This window comes from Choloepus didactylus, chromosome 18 (genome assembly GCF_015220235.1).
Source record: "Choloepus didactylus isolate mChoDid1 chromosome 18, mChoDid1.pri, whole genome shotgun sequence".
NCBI lineage: Eukaryota > Metazoa > Chordata > Mammalia > Pilosa > Megalonychidae > Choloepus > Choloepus didactylus.
Window position 1 is genome coordinate 59,572,504 of NC_051324.1, and position 22,223 is coordinate 59,594,726.

Genomic DNA, 22,223 nt, shown 5'->3' on the forward strand with positions numbered 1-22,223 from the left:
GCTGAATGGGCGGGGTCACACCTCCATGGAAATTATCTAATCAGAGTTATCACCTACAGGTGGGTGGATTGCATCTCCCTGGAAACACTCAAAGAATTACAATCTAATCAACACTAATACATCTGCCCACATAAGATTGCATCAAGGATAATGGAGTTTTGGGGGACATAATACATTCAAACTGGCATAAGCGGTGAACTAGTGCAGTCCGGCACTTGCTTTGGAAATTGCAGCTGGGAATTAAAAGAAATAAACGAGATTTGCTGCTGGTGCCAGCAGATCTCTGGGGTGCTATCTGCCCTGACAAAGAACCAGTCTTCATGTACATCAGGACCAGGCCATGGGCTAAACAGGGCAAGGTGGACACCCGCTGTTTTGTCTGCCCAGGATTCTTTTCCCTTTCTGAGGACACAGATGTTCCTTTCTTTAGGAATTGGGGGTCCCCTATTGTGGCATCTCAGCTGGGTCAATCCTTAGGATTTTTCTAGTTAGAGCTGGAGAAAGATGTTCTCTTGCTCTCTGGTGGCCAGGCTGGGAAGATATGAGGCCTTACCCCCTGGTGGCCCTGCTTGTAGCCTTGTAGATAAAGCCCACCCCCAGAGAAACCCAGACGAGATGGGGTTTGATTCCGTGGGTGGAGCTCCCTGCAGCCTGTCAAGAACCAACAACCTCCCCCCTCTCTACCCAAGTGAGTCGCAGTTAACCCTTTGCAATCAGTGGGTGCTGAGCCTATGGCTGGACTTGTGGGGAGGAAGAAAGAGGGAAAGGGGCTCCAGAAGCTGTTCTGAGTGTTCAGCCCGGGATCCAGCCTTAGAAAGGTGAGTGGAGCCAAAGTAGTGGCCGACAAGGCCAGATGGAGGGCCACTTGTGTGAGGCGGGTGAGGCCTGGGAAGTGGACTCATCCAAAGATGGTGAGTCTCACTGAGCAAGGACAGAAGGAGAAGGTGTGGGAGAAAGGGAAATGGCTACAGTCTTTAGGATGTTTAGGAAAAAGGAGGTGGGTGGGAAACAGTGGTTGAGAGAGACAGAGACAGGCCAAAAGGGAAAAGAGGGAAGAAGTGATGTGTTGTGACGAGAGAAATTTCTAAGAGTAAGTTTGGGTTTTGGTGGGAGGATCTGAGAAGAGGCCAGAAGGGGAAACTATGCCTGAAGTAAGTCTAGGACATGCATCATGCATCATTTTGTTCATTCATTCATTCATTTGTTCATGCATAGGAGATGTTTTGGAGAATAAATTCAGGTTTCAGTGACTTCTGTCCTGACTGAGAATCTGAAAAGAGGCAAAAATAGGAAACATCAGGCCTCAAGTAAGTTCTGGGAGAGGTACTGTATGTTCAGGAGACGAAAAAACTCTACTACAGAGTGACAATGTACCTTAATAGGAAATTCACTTCAAACAACCCTTCACTTCTCTTCACTGTATTTACCTTGAGATGACATTCGATTGCTTAAAAACATTTTCTATATTCTTGACCAAAAGGGGAATGTGAAATGAAACAAAATAAAGTTTCAATGGCTGAGAGATTTCAAATGGAGTCGAGAGGTCACTCTGGAGGGCATGCTTATGCACTGTATAGATAACACTTTTTAGGTTTTAATGTACTGGAATAGCTAGAAGTAAACACCTGAAACTATCAAACTCCAACCAGTAGCCTTAATTCTTGAAGACGATTGTGTAACTGTGTAGCTTATAAGGGGTGACAGTGTGATTGTGAAAACCTTGTGGATCACACTCCTTTTATCTGGTGTATGGATGGATGAGTAGAAAAACGGGGACAAAAACTAAATGAAAAATAGGGTGGAATGGGGGGATGATATGGGTGTTCTTTTTAACTTTTATTTTTTATTCTTATTTTTAGTATTTCTGGTGTAAGGAAAATGTTCAAAAATAGATAGGGGTGATGAAGGCACGACTATATGATGGTGCTGTGAACAGTTGATTGTACACCATGGATGACTGCGTGGTATGTGAATATATCTCAATAAAACTGTATTAAAAAAAAAAAAAAAAGACAGGTTCTTCCTTGAAGATTCGGACCAGGTTCCCAGATGGTTTCAATGACTTGGCTGAGGCAGCCTCGTGCCCTCCTCCCTCCCCACCCTCATGTTTAAAACCCTCCTGAGGCTCCCACCAACTTGAGTCTGACATCCTGACTCCTTGGCCTGGTCTCCCAGCTCCGCCTCTCGCTCCAACCTCGTCTTTACGCGGGTTGGCCAGGGAGGCCTCCCTGGGAGGGGAGCTTTAAACTGAGCTATGAAAACAAGAAGGAGCCAGCTGCGAGACTTTACGGGAACAGCATGGCAGGCAGAGGGAACAGCAAGGGTGAAAGCAGTAAATCAGGCATGAGCTGGAAAGTTTGAGAAATAGAGGGAAAGCCAGCGTGGCTGGAGAATTGCAATGGGGTAAGAGCGAGGGGGGAGGGTGGAGCAAACAACACAGCTTGAGCTCATCTTCAATTTCAAGAAATTGAGCCTCAGACAGGCCCTAACAAGTAACACATGAAAGCCTCATTGTTAAAAATTCCAAGAAAACAGAAGTAGTGAACGTCCTCCCTGGTCCCACCCCCATCTCGCCCTGCCCCTCCCCAGTCCCAGTCCCCAGGATATGCCCTCTCCAGAGGGAACTGTGTCCGGTCCTGAGAGTATTTTTCTTGACTTTTTGGTCTACATATACATTTGTATAAATGCATCTAGAAATGCAGAGTTTTATTTGTGCATTTCCTTTACCTCGAGATCACACTGTGTCTATTGTTTTGAAACTTACTTGTTTGTTTCAGAAAGCTTTCTATTTTTTATACAGTGCAGATGCCTTCTTATTACCTTTTACATAGTATTTCATAGTTAGATGCATCACATCATTTAACCTTTCCTCTGTTGATGGTTATTTGGCTTGTCCCTGGCCTTACATGAATTGCAAATAGAGCTAAGATAATACCTGTGTACATGCCTCTTTGAAAACATGTGCAAAGATTTTGGCAGGGGAAATACCAAGCAGTGGAATTCCTGGGTCAAGGGGCATGCACAATCAAATATCAACACAGCCCAAGTGCTCTCCAAAAAGGTCGCATCAAATCGCCCTCCCACCAAAATAGATGTTTGCCTGTTTCCCCCCAGCCACACCACCTCAGCACTGGATTATATGAATCCTTATAGCTCTCAGCACTGTGTCGGGTAAACAGTGCTATCTCATTTATCCTTGTTATGGTTATCCTTTTTATTTTAAAATAATTTTAGGCAGACAGAAAAGCTGTGAAAATATAGAGTTCTCAACCCCTTCATCCAGCTTCTCCTAAGTTTCTCCTAAGTTTCTCCTATGGTTTTCTTAGAAGACCATAATACAATGATAAAAACTGAGAAATTCACACTGGTACAGTATTATTACATAAACTACAGACTTTATACAGATTCACCAGTTTTCTCACTAATGTTCTGGTTGTTTTAAATTTCAATTTCCTGTTACTAGAGAGATTAAACATCTTTTTCACATATTCACAGCCATCTGTATTTCTTCTGTAAAATGCCTGTTCAAATTCTTTGCCCATGTTTTTTCCTTGGATTGTTTGAAAAAGATTCTAATGAGTTGTAGGAGTTCCTTATTTAAGAACTCATCCAACCTCACACAGATAATTAGTGGCTGAGCTGGGAAGAGACCCCATTACTTATTTCTGCTACAGATGCCCTAGCCTTGGCTCTCCTTTACTCTCAATTGTTTCCTTTCTCCCTTGGCCCAGGCTTAGTGGTCCTGGGACAGAGACAGAGGTTGCGTTTTTCTCACATTCCTGGGAGAAGCAGAGCCAGCCAGAGCTGCTTGTCCCTCATTTGCTCATCGCCACAGGGCTGATGACACTGGAGGCCGACGGGGCTGGGCCTTGCCTGGACACTGGTTTGCTTTCTGGAAAGTCTCATCTTCCTTGGCCCTGACACAGCCTGCACAGAGCGCCAGCTGCCGAGGCTCAAGAATGCGCCATTTGGCCGACAGTCTTAAAGCCTCCTGCTCTGGCAGATTGGAAGCTGAAGGAGGAGGGCATGCATGTCTTGGAGCCTTGGGAGCCTGCAATTCCCAGAACACAGCCCAAGAAGCTCCGACTCCCCCAGGGCGTTACCAGGAGAGGGTGGGAAGGGTGAGCATTGTGGGGTGGGCTCCAGATGGCACCGCTGGGGCCACTCAGGCCACGCTCAGGCATCAGTTCCTTGAGAAGAGGGGCCGGCCGTGCCTGATCCCTTTGACTTCCTCCTCCCTCTGACTCTACTACAGGGCTAATCTGAAACCTCGTCACTGGTAGCTCCTCTAGAGAGATAGGAACGGGGATGGGCAGGCACCATTGGCCCTTGTCTGGTCCCATACATCTGGCTGGGAAGGCAGTGTCGGGGTTGAATGGGGGCCTTCAGAAGATACATCCGCCTGGAACCTGTAAACATGAACTTACTTGGAAGGGGTGTCTTTGCAGATCTTAACTAAGCTATGGATGTCAAGGTGAGAGCATCTTCAATTACCAAGGTGGGCCGTAAACGCAATGACAGGTGCCTTTATAAGAGCAAGGTGGAGGGAGATTTGAGACAGAGAAGCAGGGAAGGTGATGTGAAGATGCAGCAGAGGCTGGAGAGACGCAGCCACCACAAGCAGGAAGAGGCAGGGACGGATCCCGCCCCAGGGCCTCCAGAGGGAGCGCAGCCTTGCCTTGATTTTGGATTCTGGCCTCCAGGTGGTGAGAGAATAGATTTCTGTTGTTTTAAGCCAGCTTTTAAGCCTGTGGTAATTTGTTACAGCAGCTACAGGAAACGAATACAGGTGGCACTAACCAGGACACTTAAAACCATAACCCCAGAAGGGACAACAGAAGTCATCTGCTCTGTTGTTTACGTAGGAAAAGGAGGGTTGTGGGGAGGGGCCACACGCGTCTGACCAGCATCGATGAACGCTGACATGTCCATTTAGACGTGGCAGCTCCCATTGGTAGTTTCCCTTCACCACCCTGTGGGTGACTGACGGAGAGCAGGATGCTGGAGCCTCTCCACAGAAAGGAGATTGGCGTTTTCTCTGTGGATCATGGGGGGCAGTGGAGTGGTTTTGCCCCACTCCTTCTTGGGCTCCCCCCAGGCCCTCAGCTCTGGGATCTGCAGCCCATACAGCTCCACCAGTGTCCACAAGCTGGGCTTCATTTTCTTCTCAAAACTCAGCTGCCCCCTGGGCCGTTCTCTCACAGCTTCACTCACAGCTGTAGCATCTGCCAAACGAGTCTCTGTCAGCCTTTGGCTTAATGTTTTTTCCAGGACATTTATGTGTGACAAGCAGAGTCCTGAGCTGAACAGGGTGGCTGAAAAGATCAGGGTCCAGAAGGGCCTAACCTTGCCCGTGAGCCCCTGCCCCTCCCAGCCTGTGGGGGTCATGACTGCCTGGTCTTTGACCTCTGGGTGGTCTGCCTGCCAAGCTGGGATCGCATTGAATCTGTAGATCACTTCGGATAGTGCTGTCATTTTAACAATATTAAGTCTTCTGGTCCACGAACATGGACTGTCTTTTCATTTATTTCAGTCTTTAATTTTACTGTTTTGTAGTTTACAGTGTGACACACATGGTTCTGAATCTTGCTTTCTTCCCTCCTTAACTTCATATTGTGGAGTTGGTTCCATAGTAGCATAGACAGATCTCCCTTCACGTTGGTGGCTGTGCATTATTTCGATGTGCCACAGCCTGTTTGGTGGGTGGTAAACCACTGGTTATCCAAGGACAGTTCAAGATCCTGGACGTGGGAAGCAGGAGACACCTCCCCTTTCCCTTTTTATCACGGCGGTTGGCCTGGTTATGAGAAGAGTCTAAACTGAATGATCGATGGAGAGTGTCTCCTGGAAATCTTCAGGGGTCCCTCCTCTTTGCTCCCCCAGAGCATGGATCAAGCTTCTATTATAGCCCTTGATATTCCAATTGCTTCCACACCCACCACAGGCACTTCTCCATGGCCATCCATTTCCTCTACAGATGTTGGTGAACTATACCAAATCCAATCTGCTGCCTGTCCTTGTAAATGAATTTCTATTGGAATACAGCCATGCTGTGTTCATTTTCTATTGCTGCATAACAAATTATCATATGATTTTGTAATAATACACATATTTCTTATCTCAATATCCAGGAGACAGCTTAGCTGGATTCTCTGCTCAAGGTCTCACCAGACTGACATCAAGGTGTCAGCTGGGGCTATGATCTCGTCTAAAGCTAGGGGTGCTCTCCCAAGCTCAACCAGGTTGTTGGAATATTCAGCTCCTTGCACTTGTAGCACTAAAGTCCCTATTTTATTGCTGGCTATTGACTGGGGGTCACTGTCAGCCCCAGAGGTCACCCTCAAGTCCTTCCCATGTGGACCCCTCCATGGCCTTCCCACAACATGATTATTTGCTTTGTCCTTTGAAGCCAGCAGGAGAGCATCTCTCTGACTTCCTCCACCTCTAACCCCTAAATCCTCTTTTAAGAGCTCACTTGACGATGTCAGGCCCACCAGGAAAAATCTCTATTTTGATTAACTCAAAGTCAATCATTAGGGACCCTAACTATATCCGTAAAATTCCTTCACTTTAGCTAAATAATGTAATCTAATTATGGTGTGATACCCCATAATATTTACAAGTTGTGCCAGTTTGAATGTATTACATCCCCCAAAATGCCATTATCTTTGATGTAATCTTGTGTGGGCAGACTTACCAGTGTTAATTAGATTGTAATTCTTTGAGTGTTTCCATGGAGATATGCCCCACCCAACTGTGGGTGATGACTCTGATTGGATAATTTCCATGGAGGTGTTACCCCACCCATTCAGGGTGGGTCTAATTAGATCACTGGAGCACTATATAAGCTCAGACAGGAGCGAGCTTGCTACAGCCAAGAGGGACACTTTGAAGAATGCACAGGAGCTGCAGATGAGAGACAATTTGAAGATGGCCATTGAAAGCAGACTCTTGCTCTGGAGAAGCTAAGAGAGGACAAGCACCCCAAGAGCAACTGAGAGTGACATTTTTTTAGGAAATGCAGCCTAGAGAGGAACGACCTGGGAGAAAGCCATTTTGAAACCAGCACTTTGGAGCAGACACGAGCCACGAGCCTTCCCAGCTAACAGAGGTTTTCTGGACACCATTGGCCATCCTCCAGTGAAGTTACCCGATTGCTGATGTGTTACCTTGGACACTTTATGGCCTTAAGACTGTGACTGTGTAACCAAATAAACCCCCTTTATAAAAGCTAATCCATTTCTGGTGTTTTGCATTCCGGCAAGGTCTCTACATTGGGGGTAGGGAAATGGGAATCTCGGGGCTATCTTAGAATTCCACCCATCTGCACCCAATCCTCACCTACTGTCTGTGGCTGCTTTGGTGTTGAAACAGCAGAGCTGAGGAGTGTGACAGAAACCATCTGGCCTGCAAAGCCTAAAATATTTACTATCTGGGGCCCTGCTCTAGAGTAATGGTTCTTGGGCTTTTGTGCACACATGAATCACCTGGAGGGCTCTTCAGACGTGAATTGTTGGATCCCACCCAGAGTTTCCAGTTCAGTAGGTTTGGGACAAGGGCCCAGAAATTGCATTTCTAGCAAGTTCTCAGGTGCTGCTGCTGCTGCTGCTGCTGCTGCTGAATCAGGGATCACTCTTTGAGCATCACTGCTCTAGAGTTCTGCTTCCTAAATTTTAACATGCCCATGAGTTACCTGGGGATCTTGTTGAAAGTCAGAGTCTGATTCAGCAGAACCAAAGCTCTGGAAGGAACAACCCCTTATACCAACTGGCTCTGCTCTCCCCACTCCACCTTCAGCCACAGCTGATTGAACCCGGGGTAGGTGCTGAGTCAAGGGCCCATGGGCCGACAGGACCTTGACCAAACAGAGTAAACCGAAGCTAAGTAGATTCTCTCTTTTGAGATTCTTAAAGGTGTCAGAAGAGAGACCATGGCCCATTTGTGGTGATTACTGAGCCAAGAGGCCATAATGTAGAATTGGGATTCATGCCATGATGGGTCAAGAGCAAAACGAGTGAACAGAGGCAGCTGGCTCAGAGACAGAGGAGAGGAAGCAGACGCACAGAACTTAGACAACCTGGAGAGGCAGAGAGGTCAGTGGTGCTTCCTCACAGCTTTCTAATGGACCAATTCCCACGAGGCCCAACTGGGCTGTTTGCCCCTGTGTTCCGAGAGATCCCCATATCTTTCCAATAAACTCTTCTTTTTGTTTGAACTGCTTATAGTGGGTTCTTCTTGCTTAAATCTGAAAGGGCCTTAATCAGAGTTCATCTGTATCCCCCTACCCCCTATGCCCCATCCACCATGCTGAGCCCCTCCCAGGCAGCAACTACGTCTTGTGTTTGTTCATCTCCAGGACCTTGGACAGGGCTGAGCCCAGGGGCTTTGGAGAGTGTGGAATGAATCACAGTGGATACATTGTTTCCTGAATTAGAGGAAGGTGGAAGGAGGGCATTCTAAGTGAGTGGAACAGGGAAGCAGAGGCACAGAGCAAGGATGAGAATCCTATTGTGAACTACAGGCTCAGGGTGCATGGGGGCTGGTAGGAGGCTAGGCTGTTTGGGTCGGGATGGCCAGTCATGGACAGCCTCAAAATCCAGGCCCAGGAGTCAGGGTTGGTTTGATAAGCAGTAGTGAGACATTGGAGGTCCTTTGAAAAATGTTTCATTATTTTCTTTAAAAAGGATCCTGATGGCCCAGGTGAGAGATGACATCTTGAAATAAGGCTCTAAAAAAAAGTGGAAAGGAGAAAATGGATTCCTGAGATTTTCCTAAAATAGAACCGATGAGAAATGGTAAGTGGTTGGACATTGCCAAGCCCAGGAATGGAGAGCATTACATTAATAAACCAGCATATGGAAAAAAAGTCTGACCTCACTATTAATCAGAGATATACAAATTGACAAAAGGTGCTGCTTTTCATCATATCAAATTAGCAAACATGCTGGTGAGGGTGGGGTAAAATGGTTGTGTCCGTATTTTACAGCATTCATAAAGGATAAATTAACACAAACATGATTTAGAAGGTAATTTAGCAAAATTTTTTGCAAGCTTTAAAGATGTTCATATCTCTAGTTTCACAGAAATAAAATTACTAGACCAAGCCATGAGGGGGGTGGGGCAAGATGGTGGTATAGGAAGGTGTGGAATTTAGTTAGTCCTCTAGAGCAGCTAGTAAACAGCCAGGAACAACTAGTAAATAGTCTGGAACAACTGTTTGGGGAACATCCGTGACTGGACACACATCTTACACCAGTCTGGAATGGGTGAAAGGGCTGAGACCACAGTGTAGAACTGTAAATAAAGCCCCCCAAACTGTGGAGCTGGTGCCCCGCCCCCCTGACTGGCATGGCAGGCTGAGTTGGAATACTTCTCTGTGGGGAAAAAGACGCAGTCTCTGCTGGGAGCAAGGAAAGGTTGTTCAACCACACTTCAATGAGAGTTTTAGTTAACAAATTTGGACTACCGAATATAAGTTATGAGCATGGATAAACCCAGAGTCAAGTAGGAAAGAAACTCTGAGGTCTCACTCAGCAGAGAGGAGGTGGGGCTGACAGAAAATAAATAAATAAAAACCAGAAGCTTTTGGAGTGGGCTGAGGTCAGAATACTGGAAAAGGGCTGTGCCCCCAAGAAAAGGGACACATAGAGCTGGGTACCAACTCCAGCTCTTGACTGGCGAAACTGGGGGGGCTGGATATTGGCTCTGAAAAGGGAATTTTTTTTCTCTCTTATTTTAAACTATTCTAAGTAGCTCATTAGAGAAAGCCTCAGGCATTTTAAATTGTCAGTGCTGACCCAGGCAAAGGTGGAGTTAATATACGTCTGAGAGACAATGTAAGGAGTTAAGTGAAGGAGATAATTTCCTAAAGGGCAAATCTTCCTCAAGAAAAGGGGGGCAGCTTAAGTGGCAGCCCTCCTTCAGAGAATTCAGACCCCACAGGTGGGAAAAAATTTAAAAAAATAAAAAACAGAAACTACTTAAGCTTTGCTTCTGACTCACCTTTGGTCTAAACTATACCCCTGGCAGGGACAGGGTCTGCTGAGAATTAAAGGCACCACTCTTCTATCTGCTGGTGGGAAGTTGCGGGTTGCAAGCACCTTCTGCTGGTCAGGATAGGAAAAGCACAGAGTCTAGAGGCCTCACAGAGAAGTCTGAGAACCTTCTGGGGTCTCATTCTCAAGCAAACTTGATATGATTACACCCTCCCCCTGAGACCTGGGCCTGGCTGGTCTGGGAAAATCTGAGGCTGATCATATCTCTTCAAAAAAAAAAAAAAAAAGTTTTCATATAGGCAGGGCAAGAACCAGAATAACAAGAGCTGAAGCATTCTGATCAGTTAAACAGAAGCTATACTAGAGGTCTAGAATAAGTTGAACTGAACACCAAAGAACAGATAGAGAACAAAGCCAATCAACAAGAAAACCCTAGGTAAAAGAGTGAAAACAACCTGTAGAATAAAATAATCAAGAAAACCAGATGCCTAGACACCAACAAAAAATTACTAATCATACCAGGAAAAACAACAATATGGCCCAGTCAAAGGAACAAACTAACACCTGAAATGAGATACAGGAGTTGAAACAAGTAATTAAAGACTTTCAAACACACATGCCAAATCAATTAAAAAATCAAATGAATGAGTTGAGGGAAGATATGGCAAAAGTGATGAAGGATATAAAGAAGACATTGGGTAAACATAAGGAAGAGCTCGAAAGTTTGAAAAAATTGGCAGAAGTTATGAGAATTAAAGGCACAATAGAGGAGATGAAAAACACAATGGAGACTCACAACAGCAGATTTGAAGAGGTAGAAGAAAGGATTAGTGAACTAGAGGAGAAGACATCTAAAATCCTACACACAAAATTGCAAATAGGGTAAAGAATAGAAAAAATATGAGCAGGGTCTCAGGGAATAGAATGACAACATGAAACACATGAATATACATGTTATGGGTGTCCCAGAAGCAGAAGAGAAGGGAAAAGGGGCAGAAAGAATAATGGAGGAAATGTTCACTGAAAATTTCCCATCTCTTATGAAAGATGTAAAATTTTAGATCCAAGATGCTCAGCATACCCTAAATAGAACAAACCCAAATAGACCTACTCCAAGACACTTACTAATCAGATTGTCAAATGTCAAAGACAAAGAGAGAATTCTGAAAGCAGCAAGAGAAAAGCCATCCATCACATACAAGGGAAGCTCAATAAGATTAAATGAAGATTTCTCAGCAGAGCCCATGGAGGTGAGAAGGCAGTGGTATGATATATTTAAGATACTGAAAGAGAAAAACTGCCAACCAAGAATTCCATATCTGGCAAAGCTGTCCTTCAAAAATGAGAGAGAGTTTAAAATATTTTCAGAAAAACAGACACTGAGAGACCTGCTCTACAAGGAATACTAAAGGGAGCACTACAGGCAGATGGGAAAATACAGGAGAGAGAGGTTTGGAGAAGAGTGTAGAAATGAAGACTATCAGTAAGGGTAAAAAAAAGAGAGAGAGAGGAAAAGGATAAAATAAGATAGGACATACAAAATCCAAAAGACGATACAGTAGACAGTAGCACAATATTGGAAGTACACTGAACAAAGCTGAGTGTGAGTAGGGTTGGAAGAGGCATGTATGACACCAGAAGGAAAGATAGAATATAAGGGCTGGAACTGTATAGCTTAGCAAAAACTAGGGTGGACAATGTTGGTGATTAAATATACAAATACAAGATTATTTTTACATGAAGGTGAACAAATGAATGTCAACTTTGCAAAGTGTTAAAAATGGGATGGTATATGGAAAAATACAATCAATGCAAATCAGAGCATATAGTTAACAGTAACATTGTAATATACTTCCATGAAATGTAACAAAGGCAATATACAAAAGCTAAATTAGAGAGGGTTATAAGGGAGAGGTATGGGATTCTTGGTGTTATTATTGTTTCTCCTTTCTATTTTATTTTTTAAAAATTTTTTATTCTTCATTTTTTCCCTCTTCTCTTTCTTTGCAGAAGAAATGGAAATGTCCTCATATAGACTGTGGTGGTGAATGCATAACTATGTGATTATACCAGGAACCATTGATTGTTTACTTAGAATGGATTGTATGGTGTGTGAATAAAACAGTTTTAAAAAATAAACAGAAAGATACAAGTGCTGGAGCAAATGTGGAGAGAGGGATGTACTTATTGACTGCTGGTAGGGAAGTAGAATGGTGCAGCTCATTTGAGGGCAGTGTGGTAGTTCCACACAAGGCCAAGTATAGGGTTGCCATATGAATTGCAACCCTGTTAGCAGGTATATATTGGAAAGAACTGAAAACAGGGACACAGATGGACATTTGCACACTGGTATTTATGGTGGCAGTATTCACGAATGATGGGGGTGACCTGAGGGTATACTGACTGACGAAAGGAAAGGCAAACGGTGGTGTATATATATAAAGGAACATTGAGTGGCTGCAAGAAGGAATGAAGTTGTGAGGCATGTAACTAGATGAGTGGACCTTGAGGACAGTACGTTAAATGAAATAAGCCAGAAACAAGAAGTCTAATATTATAATGCCTCACTAATATGAACTAAATATAATGTGCAAACACTGAGAATTGAATTTGAGAGCATAGGTTATCAGGGGAAGTCTTATTGTAAAGGTATCTAGATTGTAAGCTCTTAACAGCAGTCAGATCTATTCTTGAGTTGTTACAGTTATTTTTAAATTCTGAGATGCCGGGCTCTTTGTGTACAACCTGGTCATTCCCTGGAACTTCAGGTATCTGTCTGACACCTGAGACTCAAACCTAGAGTTCTGTAGCTATGAAAGTATTATCCCACACAAAAACTGAAAAAGAGATCGGACTTCAGTTAAAGATATGAATGAAGCTGATCTGGTCAGGACTAAGGCAAATTAGATTAAAGGGTAAAAGACGATATTGATGGTGTTTTAAAACTTCCAACTTCTGTGTGAGACAAAAGGAAGAGATTTTTATTTGGTGCAAAGTTTATATCTTCTGTAGCACACTATCTAATTTAACTTGTATGGTCAGTTTATTTAAATGCCATAATTACATGGAAACTTGAATAGAAAGTGAGCTCTTGTTGGTTTGCACACGTTAGTGTGGTGCCTCAATTCATCCCAGAGTAATGTGAGCAGAGAGTAAAAAAGTGTTTGCAAAGCCCCCTTGGAGGACTGGGGGAAAATGTGGAAATATTAAACAGGGGAATTCCTGATTTTCTTGCAAACATTGGGGACTACCAATTTAATAGGCCAAGCCCTTGATCTTATTCCTGCAAAGGAGAGGCTAAGTCTGCTTATAATTATGCCTAAGAGTCACCCCCATAGAACCTCTTTTGTTGCTCAGATGTGGCCTCACTCTAAGCCACCTCGGCAGGTGATCTCACTGCCCTCCCCCTACGTGGGACATGACTCCCAGGAGTGTAAATCTCCCTGGTAACATGGGACATGACTCCCGGGGATGAGCCTGGACCCGGCATCATGGGATTGAGGAGACCCAGGAGTGCTGCCTGTCTCACCCCAGTGTCTGGCTCAGAAACTGCAGCAGTGGCAAGGTTTTGCCTAGGATGGGGGATGAGAGTCTAAGGATTTTACCCAGAGATTTTCTCTCTGAACCCAGGGATCTCCTGCTTTAAGAAGTCCTCATATGTGGAAGAAATTGGGACCTCGTGACACAATCTCTAAAAGGCAATTATTTGCCTTCCAGAAAGGATCCCGTTTGTGGAGGATTCTTGAATTAGTTTCCGGGTTTGATTGCCTTGGCCTTGTTACCGGTTTGCTTAAGAAGTTCGCTTTCCTTCTCTGTCAGTCCCAGAGGGTTCTGGAAGGTCTCTGGAGGCTTTGCCAATGCCATCATTCAGTCCTCCCTCCACCTATCCTTTCTGCTATTAAAGTCCTTAAGAGGCTGGTGGGAGCTACTGAAGACATTTCTCAGAACAATTCCTTGGAATTCCGACAGCCCAGGCTTCTCGCAGCAGCAACCTCAGCCTCCCCTCTCCAGGGTTGCTCCCAGACCGTTTCCCATCACCCTGGGAGGGCTCAGATGTGAGATGTGAGACCTGGATTCAGGTTTATGTACCTGGAAGAGCTCAAGATAAGACTTCTAGGGGCTGAAGAGAAGAGCTATTCCCAAGGATAAAACCAAGCTTTTGAAAAATAAACCAAGGGGGGGTGGGCAGGATTTTATTTACAAACAAAATGAAACTCGCTGCAGCCATTTCTGGAACTTATTCCATGTTGCATGAGGGTATACCTCCAGACCTGCAAGGACAGGTACTGGGGGGCCTTGAGGGGTGAGACGAGGGATATGGGGAGTCTCCCCATTCCAGAAAGGCCCAGTGTTTGAGGGTCCTAGAACACTCATGCACGGTGCTCTGGTTCTAGGGATGGCACAAGCCTCAGGGAATGGGGTGTCTTCAGGCATTAGGGATAGTGATTTACAAAAAGGGTGATTCCATAGTAGGACTACTTCATTTCATAAAATATCAAAATACCTCCAGACCCTCCTCCAGGACACCTCCACCTCCTCACAACCCAGCTGCTAAGGGGTTAACCCCGGGGCCAGTAGAGGCTGCAGAACTCTGCTGATTGGTCGTTTGTTATATATTTTGAAAATCACCTCTGGTTATAATTATTTGAAAGTTCCCTAAGGGAATGTCCTTAGCTTAGCGGGTGAGTGTGCCTGCTCTTATCATAGTGACCGGCAGGTGGCAGCAGAGGAGCGCTCAAAGGTCAGGGCTGCAGGGAAAAAAAATGGCACAAAACCTTTTCCACCTGTGGAGGGACCCTCCTCCCGGCTCTGCTCCAGGCCAGGTGCCCACCTGCACCACCCATCCCACTGGGCATGCGCAGGGGGACCAAGCGAAGAAGATGGGAGCTCAACCCCGAGGAACCAAAAGCTGACTCAGGAAATTTGGTTTTGGGGGATTGCTGGATGCCAAGCGCTGTCCTGGACCCCTTGGCTCTGAAACCTGGATCTCGTGTAGTGAGATAACAGGTGTGCCTGGCTCACAGTCAGGGCTCAGCAAATGTTAGCTGTTTATACACACGCCTCGCCTCATTTAGTCCTACAACCCACCCACGAGGTAAGTTTTCTTAGCAGCCCCTTGAGTAAAGCGAGACACAGAGGGGTGACCTCATGTAGCCCAGGTTCAGGCAGCAAGCGAATGGTGATGCCAGGCTCTGAACCAGGTCTCAGCGCCTCGGAGTCCACCTCAGGCTGCCTGTGAGATGCAGTCTTTGCTCAGCTCCTCTTGTAAAGGAGGCAGAATTACTTCAGAGTATTCTTGGAAGGGAAAAGAAGGGTCCTAACTTGTCTCCCGCCACCACCCCCATCTCCCTTTCCTGTGTAGGATGCAGGATCTGGCAGGTGTGTGCACAGGGTGCTGGCTGGGGGGTGGCAGTGGCTCTGGATAGTGTTTCCAGTTCACACGCAGAAGTCAGATGTCCGTGGGTCAGAGCCTGGGCTCCGGGAATGAGCCCCAGGAGCACTGAGGGCAGAGGTGAGCCAGGCAGTGCCCTCGGGGGGAACTCGGGCCTGCAGGGCGAGGGAGCAGTCGGTCCCGGGCGGCCAGCCAAAGCCTCAGTGGTCCCTGAAGAGCTCTAGAGCTGGGGTGCCCTTCAGGGAGGCTCCCCAGTGTTAGCCAGTCGTGGGCCGTGGGCCACCAAAGACAGGCCTAGCTGGGTGGTCAGGATAACTTCCCAGTGAGGAGTGCAGCTGTGAGGCTGGGCTGAGGCATGGGGGCCAGGCAGGGCGCCCCACTACCCACTCCAGGCCGGATCTCAGGAGCCTTGTGGACGCTCGGTTCCTGCTGCCCAAACACCAAGCAAATCTGTGCCCCCTCAGCCCCCACCTCCCCTCAGGAGAGAGGCCCTGGGGTGGCCGGGCAGGGGGCCGCATCCCTCTTCTGATGCTCCCCCAAGGCGTCTCCCCTCTTTGGAGGTAGGTGCCAACCCCTGCAGGGAGCTCGTCTCCTGCCTCCTCAGAACCACCCTTACTGCAAATTCCCAAGAGAGACGAGTTCAGGGTGTGAGGGGCAAAGGGGCCTCGGCTCCGTCCAGCCCTTCCCTCTGGGCTTGGCGGAGGTGCAGCCAGCCCCTGGTGGGTCCAGTGACGCAGGCCAGCGGCGGGGAGGCTCCGGGCTGGGGACAAGCCAGGGCCTGTGGAGCCCCCCCTGTCCAGGCCAGATGGCCACTGGCTCTGGCGGGAGGGGCTGCACCACCCGCGGTCGGGGCCCTGGCCTGGGTTCTTTGCTCTGCCCTCATCCAGCCTGTGCCTTCGGGAGCTGTTTGCCGAGGCAGCCGCACTTCGTCCTGAGAGCAGGGCTTTGAGAGGCTCACTACTTGCTCCCGCACCCTGCCCCCTTACTCTCCACCCCAGGGCCCACCCAGACCCTCAGGGGCTCATCTATACACTGACCACAGCCCTGTGGGAGCCCACCGAGGTGGCCTGGGCAGCGAGGCCTTCCCTCTCGGTGTTCCCTTTTCCTCCAGAGCTCAGGCTGGATCAACCCCTCATTCATTCATTTATTCATTTCTTCAACCAACATAAATCAAACACCTACTACAGAGCAGGCTCTGTTCAGCCCTCATGAAGCTGACACTCTACTGGGGGAGATGTGAAAATCCACGAGCAGAGCGCACACTGATTGAGGCTGGGGGTCCTTCAGAAAGGATCACCAAAGAAAGGGTCACTCCTGAGGAAGGGACACTTGAGCTGGGGATGGGAAGATGGGGAGACAGGCAGACCAAATTCTAGGGGAGCATGGCGGGCAAGGGAAAAGAGAGTTCCAGGTAGAGGAAAGAGCAAGTGGGAGGACACTGTAATGGGAATATTGGGGGGATGTTCAGGTGTGTGCTTGTGGTGGTAGGGGGAGGGATGCCGGCTGTGGAGAGGAGGGAGGGGGTAGTCGGGGCCAGAACCCAGAGGCCTTGTAGGAGTCGGCTTGATTCTGACAGGGAAGTAATATAAAAACAGTTGGTATTTTGGGCAGCTCATTCATACTGCCCTATAACCCAGGGTAGTTCCTATTACCCCATTTTACAGGTGGGGAAACTGAGGCACTGAGTGGCTATGTTGCATGCCCCTGCCTCTGGGTGGACATGGTACTCTAAGTCCCATTTTGTAGAGGAGACTACTGAGGCTCGGAGGGGTTAAGAGGCTTGTCCATCAGCCAGAGTCAACGAGGGAGGCGTGGGAACCAGAGCTGAGGCCTCCTGACTTCTTCCACCCCAGCCGCCATCTCTCCATGCCCCACTTCAAGACAATTCTTGGATTGTTTCTTCTCTTCTCCACCACCTGCCCTTCCGTCGACTAGACAGCAGACCCCCCAGTGCCCACTGCAGCGTAGGGCACACAGCAGGTGCACACGCAGCGATGTGGATGGAACGGGTGAGTGAATGCAGCAAGATGCCTTGAAGTGTAGCAGAAAGGGTGTGAGCTCAGGCTTGAAGGACACTTGGGAATTTTGTAGTGAGCCAGGGAGCTGGGTTGGAGTATTTCTGTCTGGGGTGGGAAGGGCATGTGCAAAGACAAAGGGAGAAGACATGGCGTGCTCCAGGAACAGCAACGGTTGAGTTGGACCTGAGCGTGGGGGAAAGGGGACACTGAGGCTGGGGTGGGGTGGCAGGGGTGGGATAGGAGGGCTGCCTGACAGACTAAGTAGCCAGGACTCTGGCTTGGGTGAGCTGCGCTGGCAGGGAAGAGGGGAAGAAGCTGCCCATTGGCCCTGAGTGCAAATCCTGACTTTGCTGAGTGACCTTGTGCAAAGTTATGTGCTCTCTCTGAGCCTCGGTTTCCCCCTCTGCACGATCTGGGGCTGCTGCTGGCCAATTCCTAAGGACGTGCCAGGCCCCGCATGGACTTATTCCCTTACAGTCTTAACTAACAAGAAGGCTCTGCTGGGTTAGAAATGGAATCTCTTTAATGCCCCGATTTCTTGTTGCCATGCATGGCTTTGCTCTGCGATATTCTGCCAGTTCTTCTGGGGGCACGTGTCCCAGTGGCCCCAGGTTCACAGGGGAGCCTGGGTGGACAGGCTCTTCTTTACCCTCAAGCCCTTCCTCTTGTGGAGCCCCACCCAGTGCAGGCTGGCGTCATGGGCCTGGGTGTGGCCCAGTTCTGAGGGCGGCGGAATCTGCGACACCCGCGGGATCAGCATCGCCATTGGCGTCAGCGGCACCACCTCCTCAGAGTCCCCAGGTGAGACGGAGGGCAGCTCATCAGGATCCAGGTTGGCATCACTCCAGCCCTCGGAGCTGTCACTGGGGCCATCCAGCCCGGTGGCCTCATCCTCAGAGACGGTGACAGTCTCGGCGGCCTCCTCCCCTGGGCGGCTGTCCAGGTCCCCTGCCCCTTGGCCTGCAGCCCCCTCGGACTTGCTGGCCGCCTGGCTGTCTGCTGCATCCTCCTGCTTCCGTTCAGAGCCGGCAGGAGGGGCACTGCAGAGCCCTTCCCTGGGCCAAGCAGGCGACATGGCTGTGCCCTGGCCCGTCCAGAAGAGGGTTAGCTCCTGGCGGCAGGCGGCCATGGCCAGGCTGGTGAGCAGGGTGCAAGACACCAAGTAGAGCAGGGCGGGCTGGCCCATCTGCATGAGCATCATGGCGATAAACGTGACCAGCAGGCCCACGGCATAGGCCACAGTGCAGGCCACGAAGTAGACATGGCACGAGCGGACTTGGACATCAAAGCGGTGACAATAGGCCACCAGGAAGCCGGGGACCACGATGTCACCGAAGCCGAGGATGGAGAAGGGCTGGTCACACAGGGTCAAGGCCGAGAAGCCCATCCGGGGCACTTTGAGGACCATGGGCAGCCTCTCGAGGCTCAAGGAATCCGCTGGGCCTGAGGCCACCTCCACCATGATGCTCTCGCCAGTCCTGGTGAGGAGGGGCGTGACGAAGACGAAGAAGACGTCAAAGGTCAGCAGCGCCAGCAGGAAGGAGGTGCAGTTCTTGAGGGTGGGCAGGCGCACGCGCCGCAGGACGAACAGGCAGTAGGCCACCCCCAGCATGTCCTGCAGGAGCCACGCCCAGCGGTCCTCGTTGCGGTAGGCCACCCAGAGGGCAGTGACCGCGGCGCACAGGCCGGCCAGCAGCAGCAGGGGCAGATGCAGCCAGGCCCGGCAGCCGGGCAGAGGCCAGCGGCACTGCCGCGGAGGCAGGGGACGCACCAGCGGGGCCAGGCAGCTGTAGAGGCCGGTGCCCGCGCCCAGGCCGAAGATGCCGATCATGACGTAGACGAAGCAGTCGTAGAAGAAGTAGAGCAGCAGCATGATGGAGCAGGACAGGGTGACCACTGTGCCCGTCATGGCTGGCGTGAAGTCCACCAGGACCTCCTCGTCGTCTTCCCGCCTCGCCGCCTCGACGGCCGCTGGCTCCGGCGGATTGCGCCCGCCCGGCCCTCCTCCTCCGCGGGCCCGGCGCCGCTGCAGCCGGTCGGCCTCGGTCAGGCCGGCCCAATAACCACCCACGGCCACGGTGCCGACGGCCAGGATGAAGATGACCACCAGGTTGTAGTCGAGGAGGGGCTCCGGGGGCGCGTACATGGCCACGCGGACCGCGCGGGTGCCGCGGGTGTGGCTGAGGATGTCCAGCATGTCGGTGTAGCGCAGCACGGCCACGGGGATGGAGAGGTCTGGCAGGGGCTGGCGGGGGTCCGGGGACGCCGGGGTGGTGTCGGAGCACTGCTGGTCGCTGGCCCGGCTCACGATGAGCAGCCCGAGGGCGCCCCGGCCCTGCGCCAGCCAGCCCTTGGCGTAGAAGCTGCAGTTGCCCCTCATGACCATGGCGGTGTGGCGGCGCGGCCGGGCGTCGGGGGCGCGGGGCGCGAGCTGGTGGAAGGCGCCCTCTCCCGGGCACCAGGGTGCCGCGGTGCCGTCGTGCAGGGGCAGCAGCGGGGCGTGGCGGGCGTCCCGGGGCAGGTTGACGTAGTCGGAGCTGAACAGGATGCAGTAGTCCTTGCTCCACTTCCCGGACACCACGTGGGCCACGCCGTACTCCCCCCGGGCCACGGTGCTGGTGAGGAGGAGGAGGAGGAGGAGGAAGCCCAAGGGGAGGAGGGAACCCAGGCAGGCCATCCTCCTCAGCTGCCTGCTGCTGCCACCGGCCGGCTACAGCTGCGCCGAGCCCGGGGCCCCCTCCCCGGGGCGTGGGTGTGGTCCCTGGTCACAGAGCAGGGCCACACCTACCTGGTCACAAAGCGGTGACCTCCTGGGGCCCAGGGTCCCTCTCAGCATACCCACCCCCACCCTGGCTTGGGGCAGGGGGTTCAGCCGTTCCCTCTGACCAGCCTCCAGTGGGGCAGCCGGGCAGCTGAATGAGAAGTGAGGTTGGGGATCCCCCGCAGGACTCTGGCCCAACTTTGCCACTTCCCCACTGGGTGACCTGGGCAGATGTTTCTCTTCTCTGGGCCTGATTCGTTATTTTCAGACCCCAGGCCTTTGAGCACTGTTATTGAGCATTTGCTATGTGCCAGGTCCTCTACCTGCTCTTCTTGCACCCCTGCAAGGAGGTGTTACTACACCCACCCAGCCAGAGACTGCAAGCTTTCCTTCAAGAGCAGGTCCCTTTCTCCCTGGCCACACGACCAGAGTCCATTTCCCAGCCTCCCTTGATGGGCCTTGCATGGCCACGTGACCAAATTCTTGCCAATGGGAATTGAGCAGAAATGACGTGAGGCCCTCAGGGGCCCAGGCCAAAAAACGGGTGGGTTGCTTGTCCTCTCTCTCCTTCCCTTTTTCATGAGTCAGATGTGGACAGGTCCCAAGTGATGCAGCTTTGACCGCACAGAGGGAGACAACGTCTGAGGAATGGGGGAAAACAGTGACAGCAACCAGGGTCTCTGAATATCTGCATGAAAGCTCCCTGCAGAGCGTTAGGAGAGAGGCGCAGCACCCTTCGTAGGCTTTCACCACGGGTCTCCTTGTTACAGCAGCTGAGCCTTACCCTAATACACCCACTTCGTGGATGCACAAACCCGAAGCTCAGGAAAGCCCAAACTGACACAGCTGAGAAGGTTGGGGGCTCTTGTGTTGTTATATCATTGGATCTTGGCATCTCCCAGATGCTTTGAGTTGGGTTTTGTGCCACAATCTTGGTCATTCCCCAAGGTCAGGAAGAGAGCCTGTTGGAAAGAGAACTTAAATAACAGTAAGAGCTGGATTTGAAGTCAGGGGGTCCCAGAATCTAGACCTGTGGGGCTTGGCCCCGGCTCCATGGCCTGAGTCCTGCCACAAGTCACCCAGGACCTCCTACCCACGCTTCTCCAGGCCACCGCCCTGCAGAGCAGAGTTGAAGAATAAGGAACTTCCCAGGGCCTGCTTGCCCCCCTGGCTGCTTGGGGGCTCCCAGCTCTGCAGCTTTGCTCTCTGCCCCAGGACCCACTGTCAGGGCAGCTCGGCTCCCACCTTCCCTCTTCAGACAGGTCTCCCCACCCCCAACCCCAGAAAAAACTAGTTCCCCTTCTTGTCAGGTCATTATCGCGACTCAGGTTTTACTCTCTTCATAGCCCCGATCACATCTTACTTAGGCTCTTGCTTGTCTGTCTCCCTCTGGCTGAATGTGAGCCCCATGAGGACAGGGACCTTGTCTGTCCTATTCCCTGCTCTTGGATTCTGGAACAGAAACCAGTGCTCAGGAAACGTGTAGATGTGTGAGCAAGTGCACCCTGTTTTATGGTAGAACAGACTGGGGTGAAGGGCAGTTAGGGGACATCTCCACAGTGACACGTGAGTGCAGAACCCAGAGTCGAAACCAGGTGGGGACGGTGGAGCTGGGACTGGGCAGTGGGCAGCTCCTCCCCTTCGACCAGGACTGGGTAGGAGGCTGGTTGATTGGAAAAGCCAATTAAAGAGGGGACTTGTTAAAAAGACACCTACACACTCTAAAGAGTTATCTTAACTTCCGCAAGTGCGTGCATCACGGATCTTTCTTGAGCCCCTATCCCTGACGAGGGCTCCATTACTCAGTGCTCCCAGTCGTCTTTCTCATGAAATCCATGCCGAGGAAACACCCTCTCAGGTTTGCAGCTTTTGCAGTCTTGCAAGGTACTTGCAAAAGTGGTCTGAGAGCAGGATGCATCTGGATTTTGGCAATCTCCTCCTGCCCAATTATTTTCATGTCTCACCCACACCTAATTTGACAGCTGATCCTCTGCGTGACTCAGGTATATTGTGTTTTTCCAAAGCACTCAGCTGAGTTTTCATGAGAAACCACATCT

At 50.1% G+C, this 22,223-nt stretch overlaps 1 protein-coding gene across 1 annotated transcript; it reads right to left on the reverse strand.

Moving 5' to 3' along the window:
- Positions 1–18,018: 18,018 nt before the first annotated feature.
- On the reverse strand, positions 18,019–20,082 carry SPPL2C (signal peptide peptidase like 2C). Its single transcript, XM_037810407.1, has one exon. The coding sequence runs from the start codon at positions 20,080–20,082 to the stop codon at positions 18,019–18,021; it is 2,064 nt and encodes a 687-aa protein (XP_037666335.1).
- Between the last annotated feature and the right edge of the window lie 2,141 nt (positions 20,083–22,223).